The sequence below is a fragment of the Nymphaea colorata genome, chromosome 11 (assembly GCF_008831285.2).
Source record: "Nymphaea colorata isolate Beijing-Zhang1983 chromosome 11, ASM883128v2, whole genome shotgun sequence".
Taxonomy (NCBI): domain Eukaryota; kingdom Viridiplantae; phylum Streptophyta; class Magnoliopsida; order Nymphaeales; family Nymphaeaceae; genus Nymphaea; species Nymphaea colorata.
This window is the reverse complement of record NC_045148.1, coordinates 7,055,511-7,083,133: the sequence shown is the minus strand read 5'-3', so window position 1 is coordinate 7,083,133 and position 27,623 is coordinate 7,055,511. Positions and strand designations below refer to the sequence as shown.

The window sequence follows — 27,623 nt, the reverse complement described above, 5'->3', positions numbered from 1 at the left end:
AGTTAAGATAAAGATGTAGTATCATGGGAATCCAGCTGACGGCATAGCCACATTGTGACTTTGCTCACACCAGTTTGTTAAAATTTTTTATTTTTAAATGAGAATTTTAAATATTTATCTTTATATATATATATATATATATATATATATATATATATATATATATATATATATATATAAAAGTACCCCATCAATTTAAGTATTTTTAAACAAGTGCCCCTTCAACCAATTTTTTTTGCTCTGCTACTGTGCTGACGGTTGAGCATTTGCCGTCAATGAACGGTTGGTCAATAATAACAATAAAGGGTAGAGAAGAAACAACTGATTAGTACTAAAAAATGAACTTTTGCTTACGCGGGGCAAATATTTTATCATAAATCTGGAGATTGAATTGAAAATTTCAACTTTTTTTGTTCATGTACCTTCAACAAAAGCTTTCAGCTTAAACGCGAGACCCACAAAATTAACCGGACTGACTATAAGAGAAGGAAACATAACACGATCTCACTCTCCCTTATTAACTGTTCCAAGTACTGGTGGGACTATGCACCGAGGGATACCTGGCTGTGTCTAATAGGAGCTCCTTTTGAATGACCGACCTCAACTTCTTTTCTCTGTCTTCTTCTTCTTCTTCTTTGAAAAATTAAAGAAGAAGTAATAAACTAAAGGAAACAATGAAGTAATTTCAAATTGAATGCAGCCAAAAAGATTCAACCAGTGGCAATAAATGCGTGAATTATGATTGCATGAATGGAGCATCCTTCCGTTTGTACAAATGAGGAGTCTCGGGAGCTTCTCAGGGAAAATTTGTTGATTTCCAGAGGCCGTCGGCGGGTTCTGCTCTCAGAATGGATGCCCTTACTGCCGGTGGCTTCATGGTCTCGAATGCCATAAAGAAGATCGGTTTGGCTATACTCGTTTGCGTCCTTGCTTTTGGTAATTAATTCTTCTCATTAGTATTGCTTTTCTTTATCTTCTCATTAGTATTGCTTTGAAGATTATACCTGCATCATATGTTACAGCATACTTTTCCATATGAGAGTATGATCCCCTTGTTCATGAGCGTGCTTTGGTTCTCTCTTTCTCTTCCCTAGTTCCAAAGCACAGAACTATACAAGCCACTTCCAGATGGGAGAATAGGCTGTGCTTATTCCATATATATAGCACATACATACCAAGACACACTCCCACACACACTTTCTCTCTCTCTCTTTCTCTCTCTCTCTCTCTCTAAGCCAAACACATAATCAGGTGAGCGAGAGACTAATCCCAGTGAAGGCCGAAAGCCCCACCTCTCTCTCTCTTCTTCTCATCATTCTCGTAGTGTCTAAGGACATCATAAAAGATCAAAATAAAGACCGCCTGCATATCAGCTCCTACACGGCCATTGCACTAATCCCCTTGAGAATGAGAAACGCATCTAATTGTTTTAATTTGTTAGCAAAACTCTCTTCTTTACTGCACTTAACAAATAGGCTGGGTAGCAACATTTGGTAATAAAAGGAGATCTTGTGAAATTGAAAGCAGTTTATATATATGAAGTGCACCTGGAAACTTTTATGCTCATGCATTGTGATCGTACAAACTGAATGTTGCGAAAAAAAAAATGAATAATATGCCATAAATATCGTTGTTCTCTCTCTCCCCCTCTCTCTCATAATTTATCCAGTACTCCCATTTGAAGCAATTGTCAGAAATACCAGGGTTTGTCTGGCAAGGTTTAAATACTTCAGGAAAGCCACAAACATTGACGCTTATTTTATATAAATTTGATTTTTTACAATAATGACATAATATGATTTGTTCAGCTTGTGCTTTTTCACTAAACAAATTGAAACATATTTAAAGTATTCATCAGTTTGAACAAATTTTCGCTATTAATTAAATTGATCGAAAGAGCAATAGCCCGTGGAGTCTCAGAACTTGAAAAAAAGATAGTAATATATTTAGAAAATTCCTAGAGTGCCATTTTCTCTTTTGCCAGGAGTGTGTACCCCAAACAGTTTCGACTGACATCTAAGAAATTCAAGTTTTGTAAACAAGTTTATATACCAAACTTTCTTTTAATGATCTCTTCACGTTTAAACAAACTAATTCCTCGTCCAGGTGCTTGCAGATCATTCTTTCCTCAAGGTGCAGTCGTAGCACCACTAGGTGGACAATTAATAATAATAGTAATAATATTATTATTAAAACTTATCTAATTAAAATTTGATTTACAAACTTGTTTCTATGGTTGATTAATTTTCTGCGTTGAATAGGTCTTTGGTTTGCTCAAAACCGAAAACTCTCGAACTCATCCTTTCCCAATTTTGAAATAAATCTCAAATCAGGCAACTGAAGTTTTTAAAATAGAGAGCAGCCACTACAAAAAAAAAAAACCCAATGTTTTACTGATGAACAGAAGGAAACCCGTCAGCAAGGTAGGTTATTTGTCACATCATTTTACCATCTCACGTGGAATGCACAAAAACAACTAATGACATGCAAAAAGTTCTCTCAACCCAAGCCAAAAAAAAAATGGAAGTTGGTAAGAAAATGAAGAGCATGAGTTAGGTGCATCAAACTATTAGTTGCAATATTTATCATGGAAAAAAGGATCTGAACTTGACGTGCACAATTTCATTTATTAATCGGCCTTTTAAGATGTTCTCTATTAGCTTTGCCACCTCTGGTTAATTGTCTTGTGCATTTTTCTTGCCACAGGACTGTGGAATGAATTTAACTCAACTTAAAAAAAACTATTACAAATTGGTAAGGGGATGAAGAGCATGACTTATGTGCAGGAAACTATTAATTGCAAAATTGTCATGGAAAAGAAGTTCGGAACTCGACATGCACAATTTCTTTTATTAATTGTTGTCCTTCCAGGCTGTTCTCTATTCACAAATTAATTAATGCATAAATCTTACATAATAATTATATCGTCGAGTTCAATAGTGGGCGGGTTGGTGGGACTCGTTGTTGGCAGCCTTGCGGGGCTGACCAAGGGAGCCGGATTCGAAGCTGGTGCACGAACCGGAGCCTTCTGCGGTGCCCTTGTCTCCGTTCAGCTGCTTCTTGGACCGACTCCAGTTTCCGGTGGACCTTCTTCTTTAGTAAGTACTGATGACTCTACCAATCACTCTCCCACAAGCTTTTTGTTTTCCTCATTTTTTTTTTCTGTGAATTATATACAAACATCATCTTATTTCTGTGAATTATATACAGTGATCATCTTATTTCTGCACCTTCTCCGTTTCCAACATAAACATATCCAAGTTGCCCAAGTCCACAAGTTTATTTATTGCCAAAAAGTTCGCTACTTTACAAGTAAAAATTTGTCTTTTATGTGGACAGATCCACCGCGCAACATGCATCAAATTTCATCAGCTTCTGGTCTTATTAATGCACCTTGAAAGAGGAAATGCTTTTCTAAGCCAACAAAATTACACAAAAGAGGAAGCCATAATTGGTTCTGAATTGTCCAATAGTCTTTGGTACACCTTACATTTTGTTGATTTAAATCTCATCTTTATAATCCCACTTTATATATATATATATATATATAAGAGTTAAAATCTTTCGGCCATCCCCTTACCCGGTCCTTGTGTTTGTAAATGGCTGGATGAACGGATGGCCCAAGAATTTTACATACATGAGTTTCAGCCCAAATATGAAGGATGCATATACATCAAAAAATGGAACCCACGGCAAGTTCTAATTCAGTACATGGGGTTCATTGAAAGGGTCCCAGCTATTAAATCGACAACTAGTTATATACACCGCTTGGTGCACGAAAGTTTCGTGTGCTTAATAACAAAAAATTATCATGTCTTGATAAGAAAAAGAAATTTTAGGTACAAACAAAAAAAAAATAAATTGAAGAAAGTAAAAAGACGCAAAAGGACTTTTTTTTTCTATAATTTCAAAAATGCCTTTTTTGTTTTCTTTTTGGCGTATGACTGTCGCATGCACCGACCGGCGCACACAACTCAATCTCATCGTCAAGGCATTTGCCGACAGTAGTGCTAGCTTTTGCCAAGTATTGTTGTAGTGTGGGGATCAACTGGTTTACATTGAAAAGTACTTCTGTCATTTCCTAACTATTGACACAAAGTATCTTACTAGAGCCAACATATATAATCTGTTCACCTCATCTACTTAGTAATGAGTCCTAACAAGCCTTTCCACCTAACACCAAAGTGGCCCTCGTAATAAGAAACAATGTTTTCCAAAGACTAAAAAAGTAGAAACTTTCCGAATTACGATTAGCTTTTCGTGAACATGTTTGTGCCTTTTGGAAACTTTTGACAGACAAATCCATGCTCTGAAATATTTCCATGAACATGATTTGGCTTCTGAAAATTTTCAACAAGACGGCCAACTTTTGAGCAATTTGGTTCTTTCAAGAACATGCCCAGCCTTTTAACTATGCTTTTTGCAAAACATAGCTGCTCCTTGAAAATATTGAAGGAATATATATGCCCAACCTTTTACATATTGGCAAATAAATGATTAGTGGTAGACTGGTAGTTCAGAAAACTGATGCAACTCAACCATGTGCTGGTTATGATGAACACATCTGAGTTATGTGAGCTTTGCAGTTGATAATCACTCTTAACCAAGAGTGACGAGTGACTTGAGTGTTATGGCCTTTCACTTGCAATGGTAAAAAGCCCCAACCTTCTACCCACAGGTGGTTTAAGTATGAGTACAAGTATGGGTATAAATGTCTGTAATGTTGTCTGGTGGTTTGGGTTTTTTACCGTCGCAGATGATTAACCATAATAAACAACGTGCTTTACTCTTAACCAAATATAAGTTCTTGGTGTCTCATACTATGGACATATTTATAGATAAGCTAAAACTTAGGCTTGTATCTATAAATTTCTATGTATCCTTCTTTTCACAACTTGAGATTAAGTTTGCTAACATTTAAAAATTAATTCTTTAACATTCTTCCACAAAATTTTGTGCAGTATACCCTTGTCAAATAGATCCATGTATTCATGAACAGTTATGCATAGTACAGATGTCAGCTTCTTACATATAAAGGACATATAATTGGAAATGCTCCACTATTTTCTGCAAACTTATATGACAGGCTACTTGAATAAAAGGAGTAGGTCAGGAAAGAGGAGACATCAACACCTATATATAGTACGAAACCTATAGTTAAATCACTAGCTTGGATTAAATGGCTTTTGTACAACTTTTGAAGTTCTGTTGAGGATAAAGTGAGGTTACTAATCCTTTTGCTGGTGCCCCACCTAGATTTATTTAATCTTTTCTTTTCTCACATGCATAAATTTGTTTGTCCTCTTATCGACTCGCCAATTATGGGTCTTGGGTGGCACGTATAAAAGAAATTATATAAAAAGCTATAATGCACAGCTGGTGAAATTAACAATTTATTAATGATACAGGTGCACATATTTCTAAGCATAAGCAGCGGGACATTTTTGGACGATTGGGCCGGACTAACAACATACGATCAAGAAGAGGTGATTTTGCGTAACTATAGTTTGTGTGCATCATATCAACACACACATACTCTCTCTCCACACACACACACATATATATATGTATATATATATATATATATATATATATATAGAGAGAGAGAGAGAGAGAGAGAAAGAGAGAGAGAGGGAGCCATTCCTTCTCACTCTCTCTCTTTCTTATCCCAACTTAGCCCTGCCAATCATGTGGTTTCTACTTCCTCATTTGATATAAAGAAAGAAAATGAGATAGTGGAAGGGATTGAACTGAGAAAAGAAGGCGAGAAGAAAGAAGAATTGAACTGTGGTTATTAGTGGTTGAGATTTGAATTAGGCAAACCTTTTCACGATGTCTAGTTTATCAGGTGTTTGTATGTTTGGATTTGAATTTGGATTGAATTGCAGAGGAAGAAAACTATATATATCATATCCAAATACAACTTTTTAAATTTATAACCACATTCAATCTAATTCTGTTTTTTGAATTCAAAATCTAATCCCATCTGAAATTCAATTTGGATGTTCAGAACTAGGGCTGGGAATCCAAATCCCTAATATTGCCCTTAGGCTCAGTCCCTTGCCTAGATCCAGCATCAACTCGTTTAATCTCGGGTGGGGCCAAACCAGGATTCAAATAGTAGCAGGCTTGATCTTATGTGAAGTACCCACCTGTATTATTAACATTTATTATTATTAATTAAAGAAGAAATTCATTTAAATCATTTTGTAGTAGTTGTATGGATCATATAGCAAATATTAGATTAACAACTACGCTTTCTTGTGTGCCCCTCTCTTCGTTCTTTCTGAGTGCTTTGTTGCGTGCACACTCCATCTTCATACCTGTGGCTTTTTCTGAAAGAAAATTGGATTATATTTCTTTACGTTGAATTGTGCCATCCATATAAGAATGACAGTGATGGTGAGATTGGACTACTTTCAACCCTTTTATAAAAAAACTGAGAGCCTCGTAGACCTAAGCCTTGTTACTTTTTTGCCAATTGAGCTCTGGCAGGCTGACATGATCGAAGCAAACTTTGAAGCTCACTGGAACATCTTCTGTATAAATACGACTACAGGAATGCTGCCAGAATCCATTAAGAAGTTGCCGAACTTTGTTGTTGACAACCAAGGCAATATGAAGTCCAGCATTAAAGGGATAACTTGTGTTATTTGTTTTCAGGTCTGTATTTTCTTAGAACCTTTAATAACTTCAGTATAAAATTTATAAGAGATCGATGCAGAATTTTAAGCACTTCGCCTAATTCGAGTGACATGCTTCTGAGCAGCAACTTTGTTTTCCTATGCAGGATCTCGACCAAGGTGATGCTGCTAGGAGTTTACCACAATGTGGCCATCTATTTCACATGATTTGTGTAGACAAATGGCTTTTAGTGCATGCCTCTTGTCCAGTATGTAGGCAGAATGTTCGGCATAAGTAGCGTTTATAAAATTAGCTTTTCTTTATGTAGGTGCTGTTTAATTAGTTCACATCTATATTTGTTAAAGCAGAAGACGCGGATATGAACAATTAAAGCATTACTGGAAGTGGATTTATTATGCAAATCAATGTTTAATTTACATGTAGCCTTCTGATTTGTGAAAGCTTCACTGCTTTAACTACATACAAAGCAGAAAAATGAATCAAGCCACTCATATCTCAGTTTATGGCTTGCTAAATTCATAAATCGTAACAATTAGCTCTACAAGTTGAACGCAACAGGCCTACAATTGAATTAGCTCTACTTGTGAAGCAATGTTAGCTGAGAGGGCATTTGATATGTATTCCACAATGCACGGAACAGAACCCAACAGAGAGGAGCTAGCTGGCATGTTCTTGCAATGGTTCAAATGGGTCTTCTTTGATCCCCATCTGCTACAGGTGAGGCTCCATCTTCACGGGGTGGAATTAGATGAACCAACTGAATACAATTGAAGATAAAGACGATGCTGTTGTTGCCAAATATGGATGGCTATCCAAATCTAACAGATTTACACATAAAGAGCAAGATTATTATGTCCAAATTTTGTTGTAATTGTATTAATCTAGATCCACAATGAAGGGTCTTAATTGTATCAAACGATGATAAATAAGGTTCACTCTCTCTCTTGTGAGGATGCGTGAAAAAGAGAGAGAGAGAGAGAGAGATTATCATCGTCTATGGATGTAAGCTGCTTCTTAGCTGAACCACGTTACATCCTATCTCCTTCTTCTCTTGAGTTTCTTGTGTACTTGTTTGACTTCAACAACTAATTTAGAGTCAGTAGGAATTACCTCTGGCATAGGTGCTCCCCTCTTTGCAAGCACACATAGTAGGTATGCAGTTCAAACAGCTCTACTGGTTTTATGTGTGACTTAAAGTATACTTAATTCTGTTAAACAGATGCACTTGCTATCAAGATTATTGAATTCTCCAGTTGCTTTTTTGGCACGTTAATGAAGATATATATGCGGATCTTGAGCAACTGAGACTTAACTTCCGTAAACTAAATATCCAGAAATTAAGAACATGTTGGCATCAAAACCATGCAATCAAGTAGAACTGAAGCAGACTCGGTATGGCATAGATCTTTTATCAGGTTCATTCAGTTTATATACTTACATAAAACAACTTGCAAATATTCATCCTGTTCCCTGAATCATGTCCATCGTCAATGAATTGGCAGCAATTACTGCTTGAGTTAAATTCTAATTGAAACTAATGTAAGTCTTAATTTGTATGCCAACAAATATGTAGAGATTGGCATCTAGTACCCTTGTTATGAACCCTTTGCTTTTGTCCTCTTTCTTTTTGTTATTTTTTTTTATTGCCAGATCATGGGGAGGCAGATCGCCCACACACCAGATTGTGCCAAAGTGGGTATCCTCCAAATTTGATTTTGACATGGATAGACAGTTGAGGGTATCGTGGTTCCTCGTATTGCTATTCTCACCAAACATGCACAAGCCAAAATCTAACCGGGCTTGATTTGAATCCGACCACGTTTCTTCAAATTTTTTTTCTCAATTCAATAAGTTGTAATCAATTACAAGTACAGATGAGAAAATGATGAAAAAGAGAAGGCAAAGCCCATTAGACAAAGCTATACGACAATATCTGATCTACATATTGGACAACAACCACGCGTTACTAGCCACTTATCGATACAAAATATATGGAAAGTATGCTTGCATTTAGGCAACCTTCTAGCAGCGTCCCCTTCTGTGAAATCCTGGCATTAAAGATTAAATATACACTTCCTGTTATTACTGAAACTCAAGCCGTAGCAAAATTACAAAGCTCCATCTCTATTTTTCCACAAAACCAATTGATGTTTCAAGTATTAAACAATAAGAGAGATTGTGACCTTAAGATGTGGCCTACCTACTGATCAATCATTGCACTTGTTATGGATATACATAAAAAAAAAAAACTTTGGCTGATGCATGCATGCTATTTTTAGATGCCATGTTGAACCAGAAAGCTGCTCAAACAATTTGTGCTTTTGAGTTACAGTATCTCTGGTATTTCAGCTAGGCCAGTGACACTGAACACATTGAAAAAATTCAGTAACTCAAACATCCTTGCTAATGAAATAAATACTGCCTGAAAATCAATATCTTCGAAAATGAGATTAAGTAAAAAAATGTGGAATTGTTCAATTATGAATGGTCCTACATATAGGTTTTGATTTTCCTCTAGCTTTCTCATGGTAAAACCTTAAACGGATCTCCTTTAATTTAAAAGAAAATGAATGGGAGGTGCTATATCATGCATATACGGAATTGCAGGAAACTGGTCGTGCAAGTGTTGGGTCACTTCTTACCTGCAGACAGATAGCACAAGATGTTTGATGCACGTAAACATCGTGCTTCTGTTTATATGAGATATCGAACAGTTGCAGCTTCTGGATCGAATCCTGCAATAATCCCATTGTGCTACCTGAACTGAAGATGTTGAAGGCCACCTCAGGACTTGTGTCAACTCCATCAACCTGTGGAAGATAAGAAGGTAGCATAAAAAAAAGGCTCGCCATGTGTTTGCTTGGGCAGTGAGCCTTGGTCCCAGCTAAGAGCCCCATTGCTTTACGTACTTTCCTAGTAAGAATCTTTCAGGGGAAGGAGGACTTTCATTTGATTTTCCCACAGCAAAGGGGCATAGATCGATCCCCTCATCCAGTTTTCTTATACACCTGAAAACTAATCTATTCAAAGCTCATAATTGTGCATTGTTCTAATAGAATTTGAATGCAAGGTTAGACTTAGGGCTGCATATGAACCAAGTTGAAGCATAACTCAACTTAAAAATTTGTGTCGAGGTTTGTAAAACATGCTTTAGCTCAACTCGACCATACAACATCTAGCTCGAACTCAACTCGCTTAACTCATTTAACTTGTTTTTTGTTAACTTGTCTCATTTCTTTTAACTCATTTAGCTAATTTAATTATGATGAATTGGTTTTACATAGTTGTGCCAAACTGAGTTTAAGCGAGTTGAATTATTATAACTCGAACTCAACTTGTACATTTAATATTTCAAATACAAATTTAAACTCAAGTTCGACTCATTTATAAACGAGTTGAGCTCAAGTCAAGTTTGAGTGAGTTTGAGTCAAGCCGGCTCGTTGTGCAGTCCTAGTCAGACTGGTCATGGTAATGGCCTATGACCGAGTCATCCTAATTAAGTACAATCCTGTTAACAAAGACTTAGAGCAATACCATGGGCAGCCAACCATGATAGTGGATTCTGTTACCTGCTGCTGAAGTGCAGTTTCTATCGCTGGCGTGACCCATTCCGTCAAAACTCTCCCGTTTAACATGCTGAAAATGATAGCTTCCTGCATCATCCACGGTCAGTAGATCTCGTCAGTTATGATTTAGCTTGTGCCTTTTTCAGCAAAGTTGCAGGATGTCATTCTCTATATTTGGACAATGATGGATGCATCTAGCGATTAGGTCAAATGAAGATGAATGATGACTCTTATAAGTATGTTTTAATTCTACAAGAATTCAAATGATGCGCATTAAAGAGAGAGAAAGAGAACCGATAAAATGAAAATATATAACAAAATTTGGGAACAAAAAGTCCTCTAACTATAATAACAAACAGCAAAAGCAAAATAAAAGAACGAAATATACAAATTAGCAACACAATAAAACAAATAAGATGAGGAGAAAGAGAATGGACAAACGGGGTGGCAGAGTCACCCAGTAGTAGTAGACGAAGAATGGCGCCATAGCCAAATAGCAAAGTGGACATTCTTTGCACAAGGCGTGCCACAGACTCCGATGATTAGAAGGTGCCACTCAAGACCCTGTTGTTGCACTCCTTCCAAATTCACCACCAAGAAAAAATGCGCCACAAACTCCAAATACGACTCTAAGAAAAAGACAGGTGGGGAGTTGAAGGACAAAAGATGAATAAAAGGCGAACGAAGGGTGGTTTCAGAAGGTATTTATTACACTACCAACCCTCGAATAAGAAGTTAGGCAGGAAAAGGATAGCAAGATAGAAAATTCAAATTGAGAACATAATATTAACGTTATCAAAAGGAGGATGCAGCCATTTAACCTCTACACTACATCGGAAAAAGAATATTGGTGGCTACCCTTAAACAATATCGGCCTAACCCCACCACCGTCTAGAAAGGAGGGCTCAAGGAGCCTTTTCCCCATTCTCCCTGTTTTAGGGATTCTGGGTTGTGCTGGAGCTTAGATGGATGGCAGACAACCTTCAGCCTGCAAGCTCTACTCCCCCATTGATACTGCACCCTTACTTTTTATGACTAAAGGTAGCAGTACCTACAGGGATTGAAGGGGGAGTGCACAATTTACGAGACACCAACCTCAACCAGATATGGTGACCCTCTTCAGATTATTTGTAACCACACACACCATCAAGCTAAGCTAAGGAGACAAGGGGAGTCAAAAGGGGGGCCACATCGACCATGGCCCCACTTTAATTTTTTTTTAAAAAAAGTTATATGTAAATTTTAGGAGCATTCATTTATTTCATATAAGAATTTTGGAAAATGATGTTTCGGCCCTTACAAGCACTTGGACGAACGAGTTTCATACCCCATTGTATAAATTTTGCATAAATGGGCAAATATAAAAAATACATGGTCAATCGTCTGTTTGCTGCAGCCTGCAGCCTCAAAGCTCACAAAGGCTAAAGAGCTAAAATCTCCATCTTTTCAAAGAACATATATATATAAAGCTCACAGTGGCGAAAGAGTTAAAATCTCCATCTTTTCAAAGAACATATATATATATCGGTGATGCCTTACCAGGGAAAGTAGTCTTCCATAGACCATTGACTCAAGCACTTCCATTGATAGGATTACACCGCTAAATGCACCGACAGCAGCTCCGTCAAAGAATCCAATTTCCTTTGTCTCTCCGACAATGGCCCCCGTGATCATTCCAACAAATGCACCAACTGCATTCACGCAATCGCAATATTATACAGTGTTTTAGCATATATGTAGCAAATGATAGCTTCAATTCAATGCGCATCTGTTACTGGGCACCGTTGAAGCAGACAAGATAAGAAGAAGGTGCTTAATATAAAAATCAGGATCCAAATTTAGATGTTAGGTTTACACAACCAATTGAAACCATTCATTTTGATACATTTCTAACATTTGTATATATCTCGGTACTAATGAGCTAAGTGAATCTACACACACAATATATAATATATTGCCTTCTGGGTTCCAATCAAGAGACGCTAGATTCGATTATGCAGGGTTTACACATTCTCAGATTCAAATAATTATTTGTGCCTTTTAAATCCCTGTTAGTAACTGCCTTCTTTTTTTCCACATATGGCAGTACCATCGTCACAAATATCGTTCTTAGGTTTTAAATGACAATTTTTCTGGAGTATGATACAAGGGAGTTGTTTTTTCTCAAAAAAATCTTGACAAACATAAAAAAGGTTTTAAAAAGATCTTAAAAATGAAAAGTCAAAACAGAAATTTAGTAACTAAAAAAACGTAAAAAAGCACATAAAATGCTAACAACTAAAAACAAAATGGGAAAAACACAAAGAACGCACTTTTTCCTTTTTCTTTTTTCATTTTGACGATGATCATACAAAAATTGATTTTTTTCCCCTTTTCAGCTGATTTGTTTTTAATATTTTTTCAGATTTTTTTTTTGTAACGCGTGTTTTCTGTCACACTGGCAGTACAGATCTAGAGGCTGTATTTATTCTCACTGCTCGTAATTTTAAAAGCGAGGAAGACTTGCTTCTCGTCTACCATAATCATGTAAAGGGTCTCAAATTTCAGAATTCCATGATGTACTCATTCCGCAAATAACTGTAAAGTCGGAGCCTAACTCAAGTAGAGATCCCAGTTTGGTAGAAATATTACTGCCAAAGTTTCTTCGTCGTGCCCTGCGTGGAAGTAATTAAAAGCACTTTCATCAACACAAAATTTTCCCCTTAATATCTTAAAAGCTATAGATTTAACTTGAGGCCCCTTATCTTCTTAGTCCTTGAACACCAACAAACTGATTGATTTCCCTGCAAGCTGCAACAAGTGTCCTCAGTACCATTTCTTCATCGGGAGAATAAGGCCAATATCTGTTGCAGTAATATGAAAAATGTGAAATCCGTGACAAGTTTCCCTCATATGGCACCATTGATTTCTTAGAAACTCATCAATTCCATCTGAGATGCACAACCAACCCTACAGTCTTTGTTGGGCTCTATGTCAACATATTAAACGCTTCCATGTGATCGGTTGTTTACGAACAAAAAAACAAATGGGTCTGTGGCAGTGGCAAAGCCAGAAATTTTTTCATTTGTTCACAAATTTTCATATGCACCAAATATTTGAAAATGTAAATGCGAAAAGAAAAAAAAAAAAAACACCATAGATGACTCCGCCACTGGTCGGTTGTTGTAATTATGGCGTAGACATTGTTGGGCCAACACTAATATTTAAGTGACAACATTTTCTGTTAAGGTATTGGTAAAACCAAAAGAAATGCCACGATAATTTCGAAATCTATCATTTCTTACCTTGCTTGAGATATGATTAATCTAAATTAATTCGAGGAGCCATCATATCACCAGTGTTTCCAAGAACGATGCGTTGGATAAACCACCTCATCTTGAAAAAGTGAACGACTTTTTATAAGTGAAGATCCAATACTTCCGTCAGAACCTATTAAGAGGCATTTGGTCGACATCCTAAGCTAAATGAGGTTTTTAGTTTTTTAAAACCGGTTCTTTTGTTTGGATGGCAAAAATGATATATATATATATATATATAAAGCGGTAAATATTCTACAACTAATGTTACAAAAATTATAAGGACATTAAAAAAAAGTTGAAAACTAAGTGTATAATTGATGTACCTTAAAAGGTGGTTGCGTACTGGGTGGTAAGATAGCCCACTTTTTATAGAACTCGTTCTAAATTTTGAAGTGGTTACTGTCAAGTATCAGTGCGTTCTTCTTTTAAACTGTAAAAGATCCCGAACATGGGTTGTAAAATAACGGCCTCTCTTAAGGGTGGTGAAATGAACCACTCATCCTTTCAAAAAGTGTATCATTGATCCCCATGTCTTTAAATGTCTAAGAAAGGTACTTGTCACAAGAACTTACATATATTATTGAGGAAACTATGATGGACTTATTTATATTTAAAAAATTTTAATATATGATGACGGGTAGTGTATGTGGAGTAGGAAATTAGGTTTTTTTTTTTCATTTTTTTCCTACGCTCCCACGGAAACTGAAATTTGGATGGAAAACCTGAGGGGTCAAGGTTTTCGTTTTCACAAGAAAACACGTGAAAACTGAGTTTTCAAAAAGCAGTATTTTGATATCATTCAAACTATCATCAAATCTTTGGTTTTGGAGGCAAAACCTGGGGGTGTCATCCAAACGGCTTGTTAATGTTTAGCAACTACTTGTGCAACCTTGGAGGTATCTTTCATTTTCGGGAATATATATATATCAGAGGTCAGGGGAGAAAGCGAGTAGTACCTAAAACAAAAATGCACGACAAAATCGCGAAGCAGCTTGACCATAAGACGTCCCACAATCTGCAGAATCTGGCCATCTTGATCTCCTGCTCAAGCAAAATCACCAGCCGTGCTTTGTAGGTTTCTTTTGGTGCAGCAGAGCAGATAAAGAACTCCCCACAAGAAGGATAAGGGATGCCTGCTTCCTCACAGGAAGTTGTATACCCAAAAGGGAAAAGAAGATTAGACCCGAAGAAGCGTAAAAACGAGGAGGTCACTACTGTGATTGGCCCTTGCAAGGCATCGCGAGTGCCAACAAGCATTTATAGATTTGGCCATTGCACCAGCAGAAAAATGAAAACGGCCAGATTACGCAAAAAGAAAATGGGTGTCGCCATCGACTTCATTAATGTCAAGTTTCATATGAACCTTGCATCGCCATCGTCTTCATCATTAAAGTGACGATTGTCCTTCTTCTGCATTCATGTCGCCTCCCTTTGTCTCTTTCGTCTTTGCGATCACTTTTTGGATCCGGCCACAGCGACAAACCTAGATCATTTACAAAACCGATCAGCTGCTCAGAGAGGACGCGGAACGTTTGGCTGAAAATGGTATTAAAATGAAATGCTCAGAAGGCATGACAATTACAACTTGGCGACATGTTTATTCGCATTATTTTCCGTTAAATTTTGGTTGGTGAATACCCAGCTGATATATATTTAAGTCAGAGTGGTAACTGGGTGTACACAATCACTTGTGCGCTAAATCTGCCAGCTCATATCCATGGCGTGATATTCTCGACTGCTGTCCTTCTGCAGAATTAACCGCTCACCGGCTTAGTTGCATTGTTTTGTGCATTAATGGAAGATATGGATCCTTCTTGATAAATCGATCGAAGAACCAACTTAACCATCTTCCCCTCTATGGTAATCTGTCTCAGAAGAATAGATTTTGTTCTAGAGATTATTTTCTGCATTATATTGTATAATGCATGTAGTTTTTTGGTTAAGCAATGCTCCAAATTTGAAAAGCTTTACATAATAAAATATTAAATATTGACGAAAGGTTAATTCTGATGAGTAATTCACGACTTCTATATCAAGTATTAATAAAGTCTCATTCTCGTGTTGCTTCTTAATCGAAACCAAAAAAATTGCTTGTATTAACGTGACACGGTTAATTTCTCCCTTTTGGCAATCAAAGTTTGGTTTCCCGTTTCCAAAAACTATATACAATAAGTATGATCGGTTCGAACCTACCAATTAATTGACAGACATGGTTCTCTTAACAGACAATTGGCAATGCACGCATGACAGTCGAACGAATTATTTGTCTAAATAAAATACATTTAAATTCAACAAATTATAAACTTTATGGAGCATTAATATGTCGATCATGGTGTTGACGTTGGCCTTTCTAATCAAACAAGCTTTTCACCTGCACCAACATGAGACAAGCTTGAACTCACCATTCGTCAATTTACAGTCATTTTTTCAAGAGCAATTCTATTCCTTGTCAAGTGTTCCCAACTAACAAGATATGTTGGCACGTATATGCATAAGCAAAATATATCAATACAAATCAACTCAAGTGGACAAGACAACTAAGGAGCGAGGTCCGGGTTTATGTAGGTGGTTCGCAATAAGTTCAAAGCCATAGTTGGCGCACCCGCACCCTAGTGCGGCCTGACACGGCATCAAATGAGTTTTGGCTGTTTTGAAAAATGTTTTGGCCAAGTTTTCATTGATATATTGATTCAAGGTAACCTTGATAAAAAAATTAAAAAATATTGAAATAAAATTACTTATATAACAAATAATATATATATATATATAAATATATATATATATATATATATATATATATATATATATATGTTCTCGCCGCACCCACACCACCCACCCTTGTGACCTAGATTCAAAGGTACATTGTGGGCCTCTTGTAGTTGATTCTCGGTGCGCTCACCTAGCAAAGGTTCTGTTCTTTCAATAGGCAGTTGCCGTGGAGTTTTACACGATTGAGTTGGTGATGTGGGTGCAGTGCGGTGCGGCTGGATCTTCAATTCTGGGAGTGGTGTCTCTAGTATATATCTAAAAAATGATTCTGCATCTCCCCTTTCATTTCATCAATGCTCCTTCTTTAATACTTAACTTCTAACATGCATGATTTTAGCCATTTATTCAAAGTATTATTTATCTAATTTGCTGTACCACTAAGGAGTTGAATCCATGATGATTAATCCTGACAATTGCATTCAACTGCTACTTTACATTATCTATATCGGCTGTGGCAATTTTATCAATTGTCATAACCAGCCCAATCAATTGGAACACTTCCCAATTTATTGCACTATTTGTTCTATAGTGCCAAAATCTCATAGTTACCACTATATATTTGTGCCTGGAGAACTCAAATAATGGAGTGGAAGTTGATTGGCAGGTTAACATAGAGATTTGAACCCTATTCCTGATACATGTGCCAGTAGTTAAGAACCGCAGTGATATTGCAATTTGCTGTACAAGCAGAATGGCTAAAAGAAATTGAATAAATTTAAAAATGATCCACATGTCTTCCATGGCGAATCTTTTAGAACTACTTTCTCAAACCCAGATCATCCAAATTTGAAATTATACATGGGATGGAATGTGAGCACGGCCAATGATCTGGGCGACACCTTTCGTTGAAGATCACCTGGCCATGCTGAAGATATGGGAACAATGTGCCATCATGGCCACCAGTTCCTCTTGAAAACTGGAGCTCCAATCAATGTGTGTGAGAGAGAGAGGCCAAGAGCAAGTTTTTCCAAACAGTGGGCTAGCCACCTGTTGTGAATTGGTAGCTGCTTTTTGACTTCATAAAAATTGCTCTTGTTCCTCCGACAGCCGACTGCATCTTGGCATCTCCTTCATTCGAATTAAAAGGATCTTTCTACCAAGGAAACAATACTGCATGTCAAAGCGTTACAATTTATGGTATGATTGCTCAAGTTCCAAGAAGGCCATTTACTAGGACAGTTCACATACCCAGAAGCCTATTTACTATGACAGCTTACACTGAGGAATGTGGTACGCATATGGAATTGCCAAGGGCCACACGTTCGACGCACTCGTTTGGGCATCCCAAAATTCAAAAGAATCTAGAACAGTAGTGAGCAGGTATATCAGAGTCGAAACTTGCTGGCGAAGTAAGGGAAAAATATTTAAATGTGAACTTTTATTCTAGAAAGAAAGTCCAACGAAATCCGACACTGATAATTCAGCTTCTCATTGTAGGACTTAGTTTATTCCAGGCCGCTGGGGTATTTTCCCGGGCTTTTCAATGATCTAATAAAAAATTGTAGTTTCCTGTTGTGGCAATGATACATCCCGTGGATGCGCACGGGAATATTTCATTCTCATCCTACCGCCTGATTGACAGCTGAAACTTTCACCATTTCTCCCATTCCCTCGAAGTATGAGACCTGCTTTCGATTGTTTGGGGTAATATCTATGTTGTGTTTCAACTTGCACTCATTTTACAACAAAACGAGTTGATGTCCCATGAGCTCAAAACAAAGGTACCTTTCTTTAGAAATTTTTTAATTCTTAGTAGAAAGCTTCATTACTAGGATATGCATAGTTATGCGACTGTCATATATGTGTTGCAATCTTAATTGATAGTTTTAGATCTACTGGGTTCCTCAACATCATAATTTTTATCAGAGATCTTAACTTAAAAATGCCGACGAAGATTTCTGAATTGTTGAGGAAACTGGATGTCCAAAAGTGCGAATGTCCTATTGAAGACAAACTAATTAGGATCAAATTCGATCATTCGGCTCCAATCGATCAGTGAGGAATAGGAATTAAGAGCCTAAACATGTGTTTTTCATCAAGAGAGAACAATATGAATAGTAATAAATTTTTAAATTTACAAAATGGCATATACATGCAGTTTTAGTTGAAGTTCTAACTCCAAATTATTAGAACCAAATCAACATTCATCTTGCATATATATGGCCAAGAAGTAGGAATGAACATGAAAGCGCCCTACAAGGATAAACGTCCAAATGCTAGCTCTAAGATCTCATGGTATCGTCACATTAATTTCTTGTCCATCGAGTTTTTTAAGTTCATGTCTATCATGACCACATGAGTAGAATGGTGTGCCATTGCTGAATTGGAGAGGGGTCCCAAACCAGGAGAAGCGTCCGCCACAAACAACATCAGCTCATGGATGAAATCCTTGGCGAATACATATGTTACAGAAAATAATCCTTCCTAGGGAATCTGAAACAATATTTCTCCAATTTTGCGGAGGCATTTCATCTGGGTGTATTGGTGCTGCATTCATAGCCACCGACAATCAATTCCCATGATAAATATTAACTCCGTCTCCACGATTGCTCCACTCCTCCACTTTTTCCACATGCATCAACACTTCCCTCCGACGAACAGCAATTGAATCTCTCCCTCTCATATGAGGATCAAGAACATCTTCATGGCAAGATGGTAGCAGCTTACACCCAGTGGCGAGCTATGATTTTTTGTTATGGAAGCTGAAGGCAATAAATGGTACGTATGAGTAAATAAAACTTTTGAATCCTTCTACGAGGGCCAATCACATATTTCAAAACTTTTAAGGCGGAAAAATTAGGATTTGAACTTGGGTTACCAATAATGGAGATAGATCATGTGAGTTCTGTCTTTCATATTTATGTCCGTGAATGTTATCTGCAATGATGCATAGAGAGTTCTCAATTAGATACGTAGAATGACAGGTATTAAGAACGGCACCTCCAGAATATCTTTGGCGGGCCAGAAAATCTGGGTGTCAATAAACAATGACAACCTGTCCTGTGATGATGGGCCAGCGTATTAAAATCTCGGCACTATGTAATCATTACTAACGACTTGACACACAGCAGTGTGTTCAGCAACACACTGGAGCTCACGTCAGCCAGAGGCTTCTATCCAGGGGCGGAGCTACCATTTATACATGCATGCGTCAATCCTTGTTTTTAGATTTTTTTTTTAAATTTAACATACATACTTTACTTTTTTCAAAGAGGATGTTCTAACATAAGAGACAATCAATAAACCACTAAAACATAACATTGACCAAGTGAGTCATTCTAGATGAAGATAATCTATTCTTGAACGTCCATTTATATATGGCATGCCTATAGCATAGATCATGTTGCAAACCATGGATCCACTTGAAACTTGGAAATCATGTCAACTGACCTCTACTTATCTCGAACGGCTGTGAAAAATGAAAGTTAACATGGCGAATGATGACACAGGGAAATATTGCCTTAAACCACTCACATATGACGCACTATGTTACGAAGAAGGCTAGTAGTTAAAGCTTGATCATAGACAAGAGAAGAACTAATTTTGTTGAAATCAATCATCAAACTTAATGTAAAAGCTGTATGCACCTGTAAATGGACAAATCAAGTAGATGATCTAGAGAATATCATAAAAAATAAGACATGGCTGATGGAGCTAATATATCGATTAACTTTCTAGAGTAAAGCAAAACAAGCATTATGCTCCAATGTCCTACTTTGGGACGGTAGAAGACTATAACGACCAGGATGAACTCCAAAATGCATAGGTAGACACCGTATATGCAAAATAAAAGATCCCAAACAATTGGGAAGGAGGACCTAGAACACTAACCATGGAGCAGCAACCTCATAACAAAAAACATAAAGTGCAAAAAAGTAGAACTAAACCTAACAAAATATTGAGATAACTAAATCTTTCCAATGCCTAGGCTAGATACTTTATATGGGACCAAAAGATCATGCAGGATAACTGGACACATGCAAGAAACTAATTCTTTTTATAAATTATGAAGATCGCACTTAAAAATTATGTTATTGAGTTCCTAACGTGACCAAATTTCAGAACATGATTTCTACAACCTTGAAAAGCGCTCTTTGACAACGTAAACACTCTGATTCTCACATAAAACATAGAATCAACCTAAGATTCATGAATAAACTAAATATGATATGATAATGCACACAAACGAGAAAATAACATGCACATAACATAAAATAATTTCAAAATAATAATAATGTGACCAAGTATGCAAATCGGTTATATGTGGATTGAGTTGATCCTGTTGTGATGATGACTTCAATTCCACAAACCATGCATTTCATTGAAAATCTACAAAATCATGCATGAATGATTTTGGCGGTCTCAACCTCTTTAATGACCATGGAAACAAATGAAACCAATGACAATAACAGCGACCAAATGTCACAACAAACAACATCAACCTTGAGAGGGAGTTAATGTTCATAACGGCAGTCTAAGCCTCTCAATAATAGCCATTTGCTATAGGAAAACTAGTAATGAGGAAAGAGCTAAGGAATACGATGTTGGCTTTGAGGGGGAACTTCATCCATGAAGGCATCCTCAACCTCTCATCAATGGCTTATTAGAGTTAAAAGATGAAGCCTCTATAGAGACTTAAAAATATGATAATAAAGAAACAAAGAGAGAGAAAAATTTAAAGCCTACTTGTTTCTGTTATTTGTACATGCTCCATTAAAGGTCTCAACCTTCACTCTTTCTTGTCTCTTCCTTCTTCTTTCCTCCTTCTAATTTTGACAGGCAACACAAGGAGGGTTCTTTTGTGTGTGGGTGAGTGTGTGTTTTGTGGACGTTTGGGTGTTGAGAGCGAAGCTTCAAGGACACTGTACCAAAGAGATATGTCACCAAGGATCTAAAGAAATATGAAGGAAAAAAAAAAGAAATGAGAACATATATGAGAAAAAGTCAAGTCACCAAGGATAGGGCACCCCCCTCCCTATTGCTTTGTCTATAATGTCATATAATAGAATTTTGTAAATTTTTAATTGGGGGGGACCTCTTGCCCATTTGAAGTTTAAATAACTTAAGGAAAATATTAATCCTAGCTTGAATGACTAGGCTTATCCCAGGGACACATGGTATGTCTAGGGATTTTAGATCTCTAGTTTAGATTTTAATGTTGGATTTGTACTAAAATCTGAGTAAGAAAAGGGATTTTTTTAATTTAAATTTCAAGTAGAGTATTTAATTAAATATCAAAATTAAGATCTAGAGTAATGATTTGGATTTCAAACAGATATCAAATTGTGGAACATGGATTTAGTTTGCAAAGTCACTGAAGCTGGTGGTTTTGGTATGTGTTCAATTGATTAAACATAGGCAGATTAGGCCAAAATGATACTAGTTAGCAAAGTTAAATCCAGTAGGCTCGAGCACACAAAGTTGGGTTCATGGTGAGAATGAACCATGTAGGTTAGATCAAACTAAAACTGGTTCGTAAAACTGAACTAGTAGGCATGAGCCTGCTAAGCTTGGCCCAGGCCGAGATTGAATGAGGCATTGAGCCGGTGTTTATTCTTGGTTCTATTGGGTTAGGACTAGTTTAGGAAAAGTTTAGCAGGTCTGGGTCAAACTAGGCTAGGCTGACTGAGTCTTGGCTTAGTGAATTGGGATAGTTTGTGAATCAAACTAATTCAGGGTTAGGTTTAGAGCTTAGAAGGTTCAAATCAGGCTGGCTTCATGTTTGTTGAACATGTTCATGTTTGGGCTAAGGGGTGCAAGACTTTGGGGAAATGGAAAATATGTGCATATAAACTAATTCCAGATTGACCTTAGACAAGAAATGTGAAATGACTATTTTCCCCTTGGTGCGAATTATGAAATTTGGTTAGGTTTGGCAAGCCAACTAGGATATGACATGGGCCTCTTGGCTAGTTTGACCTGGTTTAAACAAATTTGAAAAAGATTTCTTGGTTTACCCATAAACTACAATTTTTTTTTAAGAAAACGCAACTGAAAATGGTAAGAAAAGTGAGAAAATGAGAAATACATTGGGAAAAAAGCTTGTTTGGCAACCTCTGGATTGAGTTTGACAACTAGGGGAACTAGGTTAATGGCTCTTAGACAATTATCAATCGAGAAATTAGTGATTTCTTGTGAAAATTTAGTTAAATTATGCTGCAGACACAAATAGGAGTGAAGTGGGTAAAGTTAGAGAATGTGTAAAACCAGCATTATACTTCAATGAGGGAACTTTTATTAGAACTGAGTTGTAGGAAGGTATTTTTGCTCATGAAGAAGCTATTCTCATATCAATAAGAGTTGACATTATAGGATTCAATCAAAATTGAGTTCATAGATTAAAAATAAAATGATAGACACTAGGGGAAGTGATGAAACTGAATAGAACTCAATCTAAGGCAAAGTAATTGGAATTGAACTAAGACTACATTATTTTAATGTGATGATTGTGTCCTAAGCCAGTCAGGGTGGCTCAACTTGATCAGGCTGAAGTGAGCTAAAAATCACGACATTAATATGGGGGTGAGGGTAACCTATTGATTGGGTATAAACTCTATAGAACTAAAATTTAAACATTGTATTCTACAAGCCAACAAAGTTATAAATTGAGCTCCAAACCTACCATTTTTGGAGAAATGGACCCTTCCAAACTTAGTTTAGCTGAGAAGAGCTTACCTAAGCTGGACTAAGCACATTTTGAAGTTGATTGACCTAATATACTCAATTTCTAGGATTTTCCAAGGATTCAAGAGCAAAATGAAAAAAAGGTCTGAGGGTCACCCAGTATATTAGGGTTTTTTATGTTTTTAGGCAATATAGCCTATTGGTGGGTGGAGCAAGGCATTTTAAGACTATTTTTTTATGTTTTTAGGCAATATAGCCTATTGGTGGGTGGAGCAAGGCATTTTAAGACTAACCGAGAGTCAAGGATCTCACTATTTAAGAATGTGCACAAACATAGGTAAAATGACATAAGTTTAGGCCGGTAAACTAGGCTTTTCTACGGGTTGAAGTAGGGAGGATCTTAATTGAGGTAAAATACTATAGTTTGGCAGTTTCTAGGCTCAAAGATGAAATAAAGAGAAGGTAGTTAGCAAACAAGTTGAAAATAAATGTGAAAGCAATAAAAAAAAATGGACGATTAAGAGTAAAATAGTCATTCAAAGTAAAAAATTTGTGATGTTCACACATGCCCATCTTGCTATTTTGATGCTCAATATTCAAGTTCAGTGACAAATATAGAATGTACCAAATTTTACACTTAACGGAACATCTCATTAACTTAGTTTTGAAATGTTCAAGAAAGTTAGTTTGACCCCTTGACCTGAAAGGATTGAAGCAAGAGCCATTAGAGCCTTATCACATCAAAAGAAAAGGTAGCATCAATTTAAAAGAAGATAATTTTTGAAAATGGGCTCACAGTTAACCCCTTAACTTGAATGAGTGTAGAAAGAAATATGAATTGTAACTCTGAGGTTTTAGCAATTATCCTAAATAGGCACGAGAAGACAAGTGATAATGAAAGTATAAGATTTAATTTCCTATCATGAATAAGGAAAATAAGTCCTAACTTCTTATACTAACATAGGTTTGAAAGGAAAGATGAGGATGAAAGTCTCTAATTTAACCATCCTAAGTGGGTGTGACAGGGAACACTAAAAGAAGTAAGGAGGGTTGGTCTTCACAATGCAGATGCTCAATTTTAAAAAATGTTTAGATGTCTCAAAAGGAAAAAAAGAAGTTTTCGAAGCACACTCAGCTCAAGCTTTATATAAGAACTTTAACGAAAAAAATAGGTCTAGGTTAAAACTCTATCTTGGATAAAGCATCTCTCTTGAGACAGTAGGGAACAACTGGAGGGCATCATGCTGATCACATTCTTCTCTAATGGACCCATTTTGAAGGTTTTGGTCATCACATTTTTCTTAAGTGGATCGATAGGTGGTAGAAAATGAAATATGACATCTTCGAAGTATAATGGGACATTAAAGAGCTCCTATGCCTAAACTGAAATGCTAAATTTTGATTTCATAAGATTTAATCTTTGTAATGGTTATGCCTCTTATTTCTTGGTAGACATTTTTCTTTTCTTTTAATTTTCTATCATTTCGCTTTTGACTTTTTTTTTTATTTTTATTTTCCTTTTTAGATTTCTTGACTTTTGACGTTCTTACTTTGTTCTTTGAATTTTTCTTGCTTTTGACTTTCTTGTTTCCTTCTTTTGGTTTTTCTTTTAGATAATATTCACTTTTTGAGAGAAACAATGCTACTTCAAAGGCTATCATAAAGCTCCACTAGTCTAGTGGTTTTATATAGCTTTGTCACATGTTCTACCACCTCACCTTGTGGGTTTTTGATAAGACAAATATTCATAATAATTAACCTTTACAAAAATGAATGCAAATTAAGTTCATGTTAATCTGATACTCTTGATTGTAACACCCCATTGGAAAGCTTAGCCATGTATCTACTACTGTAATGAATCTTGGAGGACTTCATGGGACGTTCCTAAGTAATAAATTGTCATGTTTCATAGCTTTTTTTGGAGTGGAAATTAGGTCACTCGTCAGCCCACTTCCACGCTATGCACGGGCTCTTGGTTTGGTGAATCCAATTATCTCTTAGTGATTTCGGTTTTAGTGATAAAAAGTTAGGAACCAAGACAATCTATCAATTAGTTAGCCTCTTTATAGGTCTCCCAAGATTTTTCACAAACTTATATACAAGACTAAATTTTTCGAAAAAGTGTTATAGTCCACTCCTCTCAAGAGACACTTGTCAGCATGTATCAGCCTCAGGTTTGAGTGTAGAACCATACTCTGATACCAACTGTAATAATTCGACACACACTCATATCGAGCCAAACTCTTGGTTTAGTGGATCCCAATGTGCCTCCTAGCAGCTTCAGTTCTAACGTCAAAAAGCTAGGAACCATGATAATCTATTATGTAGCCAACCCTCTTATTAGCCCCCTAAGATACTTCACAACCTTATGTATGTGATCTCTCAATCCTCATTTTGCTACCAGCCAAGCTTTCACAGAGTATTGTTTCTTTCCTTTCAAAACTCTCCTACTATATCTTTGCAAATACTTGATTGATAATGCTAATAGCCTATTATAATCTTGAATTTCTTATTGTTATTGAATTTGTCTCAATGCTTTATGTAGGGAAGTGTAGAGTCTTCTCCTTATATCATTCATTGCAAAAGCTTCAAACTTCTTTTTTGTCAAAGCAAAAAAGTTGAAAAAGTTTTTGAAAGCATCTAACGTTCATTGACATACTGCCTAAATAGGGACCACTATTTTCCCTGAAGAAAAGGTGCTTGCGAAGCACAATGGCCTACAAGATCATTGTAGGTCCTTTATGATGCAAATAGGTTGTATGGGTCACAAATTCCTAGTGAGATTATTGGTGATGAGGGTTTCCTCCAGTAGTTAAGAAAATGTTTTTCTCTTTCCTAATAGAGAAGCTCATGACTAACTGGCCTGGTCAATTAACTTGCAGGATCGAAGACAAGATCTGAGCATGATGAACTCAGGTTTAAGGGATTCATTACATTCCCTAATTATCCTAGGGTCATCTAAATTTAGGTTTGTTTAGTCATGAATATCTAGTAGAATTGTCTAAGATCAAGATAATTTCACAAGTGCAACACAAGAAATGAGTCCCACTTGAACTGTCCTTTGGTAGGGGCTTATGGTGGAAAACTCATAAGGAAAACAAACTCTCGAGAATTTTCCCACGTAAGGTTCCTTGTGAAAGGTATGAAAGGATAGGCTGAAAGGTTAAACTTCATAGTTGACTCTCCTAGTCTCCTAGAAGGTGGATTTTGGAAAGGTATTCAAGATCACTTGTCTAACTACTAGGTTTGGTCTGTTGGAAAGTTTGAATACGAGAGCAAATGAAGTATGAGAAAGATAGAACATAACAATGTGCGATCAATCCATAAAAGAGATCATGCAAAGAAAGAAGCCAAAACAGAAGGGTGCTATTAGCTCATGAGGACGGGCTGCTAGAGGAGTTAAATAAAAGGAATGTAACCAATTCATGAGAATGGATAATGAAAACAGCTAGAATAAAAGCATGCAACTAATTCTAGAAAAGAGGTCGTAACTGGTGTTGAAATGAAAGTGTAGTCATTTCTGGAAAACTAGCTATGAAAGGTAAACATGGAAAAGTGTGATCCACTCTCGAGAACATATCACAAGACATAGAGGTCAAAATAAAGTCTTCGACCAATTCTGGACAAGTTGTAAGACAAGTTGAACTGAAAGCATAGTCAGCTTCAAAGAAGTGACTGTGAAATCAAAGTTTAAAGTGATGATATATGGCCAACTCCATAAAATTGACTATGAGTTCACTAGACCAAATGAGAAGCGTAGCCTACCTGACTTTGACATCAAAAGTAAAAGTGTAGCTAATTCCAAAGAGCTGACTTTGAGATCAAAATTTAAAATGAAAATGTAGCCAATTCCAAAAAATGGCTCCGACATTAAAGGTTCAAAATAAAAACTGTGGCCAATTTTGGAGAACTGATTATAAGAACAAAAGCTAGCTAAAATGAAACATATTCTCAATTCTGAAGATCTAACTACGTGACAAAAGTAAAAGGAAGAAGTGTAGCCAATTCCTGATAGCTACTATGAACAATGAGAAGTGTAGTCAATTCTAGACAACGATCAAATGTTAAGAAGAAGAATTGTGTGAAATGAGTGTCATCCAGGTAGCACTAGGATCAATTTAGGAAGTCCTATTTTTTTTTAAAAAAAAATTGTGATCAATAAATGCCCCAATGTGGGGGGCTCAATAAAAGATGCCCTAGTGTGGCTTATACATTCAAGATGTTAACACATCTGATCACTAGGAAACAAAAGGAGAGAGAGAGATAAATGATATAAACAATGTTCATGTTTGTTCCTCGTATTGAAAGCACAGAAGAGACGTTTCAAAGCTAAAAGGGGTCTTCTCCAAATCAAGCTGTTAAAGCAAAACTTTCTAAGTAATAGTATCTCTCATCCTTATAATGTGTTAATCAATTTGGATTTTACACAAGCATGAAACTTTGGACACTCTCCTTTAACCAAAAACCTTTGGATGTTCCAAGTAGGTCTTACATCCTCTTGCACAACAATAGGCATCCAAAAATAAGGACCTTCCCTCTCCATCATATATGTGTGTGTGGGATAAAAGAAAAAGGAAGACCCTATGACAAGCTAAAAAGGGAAAGAATCCATTGCAAGCAAAAGCAAGATCCACGAAAATGATTAGTAATGACAACCAAACTCATTTGTTCAAATTGGAAAACATAAAGGATGTCATTCAGGTGGGAACAACCCAGAGGA

General features: G+C 36.5%; 2 protein-coding genes across 2 annotated transcripts; one reads left to right on the top strand and one right to left on the bottom strand.

The window, feature by feature from the left end:
* The first annotated feature begins 806 nt into the window (after positions 1 to 806).
* Positions 807 to 6,922, top strand: LOC126410537 (NEP1-interacting protein 2-like). Its single transcript, XM_050080560.1, has 5 exons — positions 807 to 936; positions 2,941 to 3,098; positions 5,409 to 5,486; positions 6,496 to 6,663; positions 6,791 to 6,922. Exons 1-5 carry the CDS (start codon positions 849 to 851, stop codon positions 6,920 to 6,922), a joined length of 624 nt encoding a protein of 207 aa, XP_049936517.1. The 5' UTR covers positions 807 to 848.
* Positions 6,923 to 8,971: 2,049 nt separating this feature from the next.
* Positions 8,972 to 14,767, bottom strand: LOC116264336 (NEP1-interacting protein 1-like). The gene is made up of 5 exons (XM_031644483.1): positions 14,467 to 14,767; positions 11,751 to 11,902; positions 10,215 to 10,298; positions 9,288 to 9,455; positions 8,972 to 9,067 (listed from the first exon to the last, which is right to left on the bottom strand). Exons 1-5 carry the CDS (start codon positions 14,765 to 14,767, stop codon positions 8,972 to 8,974), a joined length of 801 nt encoding a protein of 266 aa, XP_031500343.1.
* Between the last annotated feature and the right edge of the window lie 12,856 nt (positions 14,768 to 27,623).

Excerpts from the sequence above, each read along its gene's own strand:
- LOC116264336 (XM_031644483.1), bottom strand. The coding sequence starts at position 14,767 with ATGCTTGTTGGCACTCGCGATGCCTTGCAAGGGCCAATCACAGTAGTG. Across the intron at positions 10,299-11,750 it reads ATGGAAGACTACTTTCCCTG|GAAGCTATCATTTTCAGCAT; the intron begins GTAAGGCATCAC and ends TGGATGATGCAG. Across the intron at positions 9,068-9,287 it reads CTTGTGCTATCTGTCTGCAG|GCAGTATTTATTTCATTAGC; the intron begins GTAAGAAGTGAC and ends ATTGATTTTCAG.
- LOC126410537 (XM_050080560.1), top strand. The coding sequence starts at position 849 with ATGGATGCCCTTACTGCCGGTGGCTTCATGGTCTCGAATGCCATAAAG. Across the intron at positions 3,099-5,408 it reads CCGGTGGACCTTCTTCTTTA|GTGCACATATTTCTAAGCAT; the intron begins GTAAGTACTGAT and ends TTAATGATACAG. Across the intron at positions 6,664-6,790 it reads CTTGTGTTATTTGTTTTCAG|GATCTCGACCAAGGTGATGC; the intron begins GTCTGTATTTTC and ends TTTCCTATGCAG.